Source organism: Pterocles gutturalis, unplaced genomic scaffold (assembly GCF_000699245.1).
Source record: "Pterocles gutturalis isolate BGI_N339 unplaced genomic scaffold, ASM69924v1 scaffold28976, whole genome shotgun sequence".
Taxonomy (NCBI): domain Eukaryota; kingdom Metazoa; phylum Chordata; class Aves; order Pterocliformes; family Pteroclidae; genus Pterocles; species Pterocles gutturalis.
In genome coordinates, this window is record NW_010098715.1 from 4,113 (window position 1) to 7,124 (window position 3,012).

Sequence of the window (3,012 nt, forward strand, 5' to 3'; positions counted from 1 at the left end):
CCTTTCCAGTCTCCAGCTGTTCGCCAGCTGTGCTTCAGCCCGCTCAGGCTCAGTCCGGGGTCGAGCGGAGCTTTATCAGCGGGGCTCCGAGGCGTGGATTAGCCCAGTGGAGCTGAACAGGGTTAAAACTGCATTTTCCTGCCTCCATCCCCTCCTGCGTCGCAGCGGGGGCTCGGGGCAGGCGCAGCTGAAGGTGCCGAGGTGCAGCCGGGGGGGCTGGTGATGGGGACCCCCGAATCTGGGGTACGAGTGCTCAAAGGGGGCGTGTGGAGCTGCTGGAGAACACTGAAACTATGAAAACGAGCAGGAATCAATGCAAACGGTACAGGGCGAGTGTTAATATTTGTTATTTAACTGTAGACCCCTAGATCATGCTGTTCCTTCTCCTTTTTGCTTCATTTGCACTAGTGTTTGAAATATTCTTTTTTAGGCTGCCTTGCTGCTTGGCTCGTAACACGGTGCTTCAAAAAATGTTTTAGCAGTTTGGAAAGCCAATCAAGCATGGAGTCCAGCGTTTGGCGATAGCGCTCTGACCTCATTTCTGCCAAACATCAAACACAGAGAGACGACGGTTACTTTGTGCAAGGCTTCCAAACCAGGGAGCACCAATTATTTTTGTTGCTTGATAATTGCAAAGTTTCCTGGGGCCTGGGCTGGTAAAGCAGAAGCTTGTTGCACAATTAGGGTTAATTATCCAAGAGGAGAAACTACCAGTGGCTCCAGTGCTATTGCAACATTCCCGTTTCTCATTCCCACCCTCCCCGCATCCCCAGGACACGCAGGGGCTGAACACGAGACCGAAACAAGCGTGTTCAGAGGCCAGCCGGGCTCCAGACCCATCCCTCAGGCAGGTGGTGTTGCGGGGAGGGATTTCTCTCCCCTCCCCAAGGACCAGGCAGATGCAGCCAGACCTCGCTGGAGCTTTGCAGCGATTTTTAAAGCCAACGGGTCCCCCCCCCGCCTCTGCGTCTGCCCGGAGTTTCCCCCCGTTCCCAGGGACGCAGACTCGAGGGGTCTGGTGCCAGCAGAGTGCTGTGAGATGGGTTTGCTCTTTCCCATGGAAGCTCACAGGCGTTTCCAGCCGTTTCTGCAGGCGCTGGGCTGTGGATTTCAAGTGCTCTTAGGGCTGGGGTGCCTCACGCGGGTGATGCTCCGTGACTCCTGGGGGTGCCAGTTACCCACCTCCCACCCCTCGCTGTACATCCTGGAACACCCTTTTCCCCGTGTTTTTAAATAAAAAGAAAGTCCCAGTTGCTTTTCCAGGCTGTCCATTGGCATTGTGTATTTTGGGAAAGGATTGCTGGGGGGCTTGAACGCTGTCCTCCCAGCCCAAGGTGGGAGGTTTTGCTACTGATGCTGTTAAGACACCTCCGGCTATTGCTCATCTCGAGCCCTCCCGTAGGTAAGTGTGTCCCAATCAAACTTTTGGTTTCTGCACTTCGTTACCTTTTTTTTTTTTTTTTTTTTTCTGGCTTGCTGCATAATTTCCCTCCCCCTGACCCCCATGGGCTTTTCAGCCCCAATGCCCCACCGGTCTGAGGAATGTGGTAGTTTCATGATGAAGCCTCCCCCTGCCCCGCTGCCCTGGGACCTATTCGAAGCTGCCAAATCCAGATTCCTTGTGACCTAAACGGGATACAAACCCCGTTCCTCGGAGAGGAGGAGTTGTTGCAATAAACCACAAACCAGACCTGGAGTGGGCAGGATTCCTGGCCCCACTGAGCCCCGCTGCAGCTCTGCTGGAGGCAGAAGCAGAAGTAACGCAGAAGAAACGAACCCAATGGAAAGGGCTGGAGAGGTCTTGGTTTGCAGAACTGTGTGAGAGCCACGAGTGTGCGTTTACTGTATTTTACATGAAACGCGTCTGGCCTTTTGCATAGATGGATTTTGTGTCTGGTTCTGTCCGTGACTTACTGCAGGTTCCTTTTCCCATTTTTATTAATCTCGGTAAGTTTTCAGACTGCATCTGGTGGTGCTTCCTCTTTCGGGTGCGTGCTTGCTCGCTCAAAGCTCCTGCTCATTTTGGTGCTGCGTGCCCTGTGCCGTGGGCTGGAGCCAGAGGGGCGACCCCTCCCCAGCTCTGACCCCTCCCCAGCTCTCCGGCAGCTCTGGGTGGAAATGAGCCTTCCGTCACTACTGAGGCAAGGCTGGTATGAACGGTTTGATAAAACACAAGCGGTTACCACTGAATGCTCGTGGTTTTAAAGAATATCCGGCAGAAGGGAAAGGGAATGCAACCCGCTGCCTGGGCAGCACCATGTGTTTTAAAAAGCAAGAGGACAGGAGGAAAACCAGGTAATTTTAAAATAACACATGTGCTACTCTGGAGCGGTTGCAGGGTCCTACAGATGATGTTTCTGGAACAAAAAGTCCAGTGACACAAAGCCACACCGAGGGGCCTGTGTCTCTGTGTGGCTGTACGTATTCTACTAATATTGAAAGTACGTGGAGTCAGCTCCTTCCAGACTTTATTAAGATTTGTTTCACCACCTGTGTTTGCAAGGTCTGATTTCTTAAACTGTCACCACTTGAAGGGGGGAGAGAATCCAGATTATTTTAAACAAGCAAAATATATACTGAACAATTTTGTGTCCAAGGTTTGTACAGAGGAATTTACAAGAGTAATTGTTCTGCACGTGAAGTTACAGCTCTGTAAATTCACGCTTGTGCAAGGCATGAGTCTGTTCTGACGCCGGGGGTCAGAGGAGTCCATCTCCAGCCCTGCAGAGATGTGGGGAGCTGCTGCGGGGGTCTGCTCTGCCCCTCTCAGTACACCGTGCACCAGTTGCTGCCGTCGCTGGGCATCAGCCCCCCGGTGATGAGGAGAATCAGATCCACAAACCACCAGATCCCCAGGCCCCCCAGAGTCAGCAGCTTCCCCACCGCTGTCCCGGTATGTCCCAGGCAGAATCGATCCACTCCAAAGCAACCCAGGAAAAACGAGTAGAGCAGAGTGGTTATAAAGTAATGGCCAGTGTACCTGCAACGGAAACGTCCGGGGGTGTCGGGGCG

General features: G+C 53.1%; 1 protein-coding gene across 1 annotated transcript; it reads right to left on the reverse strand.

The window, feature by feature from the left end:
• Positions 1 to 2,766: 2,766 nt before the first annotated feature.
• On the reverse strand, positions 2,767 to 3,009 carry TM2D2 (TM2 domain containing 2; the record flags this gene model as incomplete). The annotated part of the gene is made up of 1 exon (XM_010073833.1): positions 2,767 to 3,009. A coding segment is annotated over one exon (243 nt), but the record flags the coding sequence as incomplete, so codon positions are not given.
• Between the last annotated feature and the right edge of the window lie 3 nt (positions 3,010 to 3,012).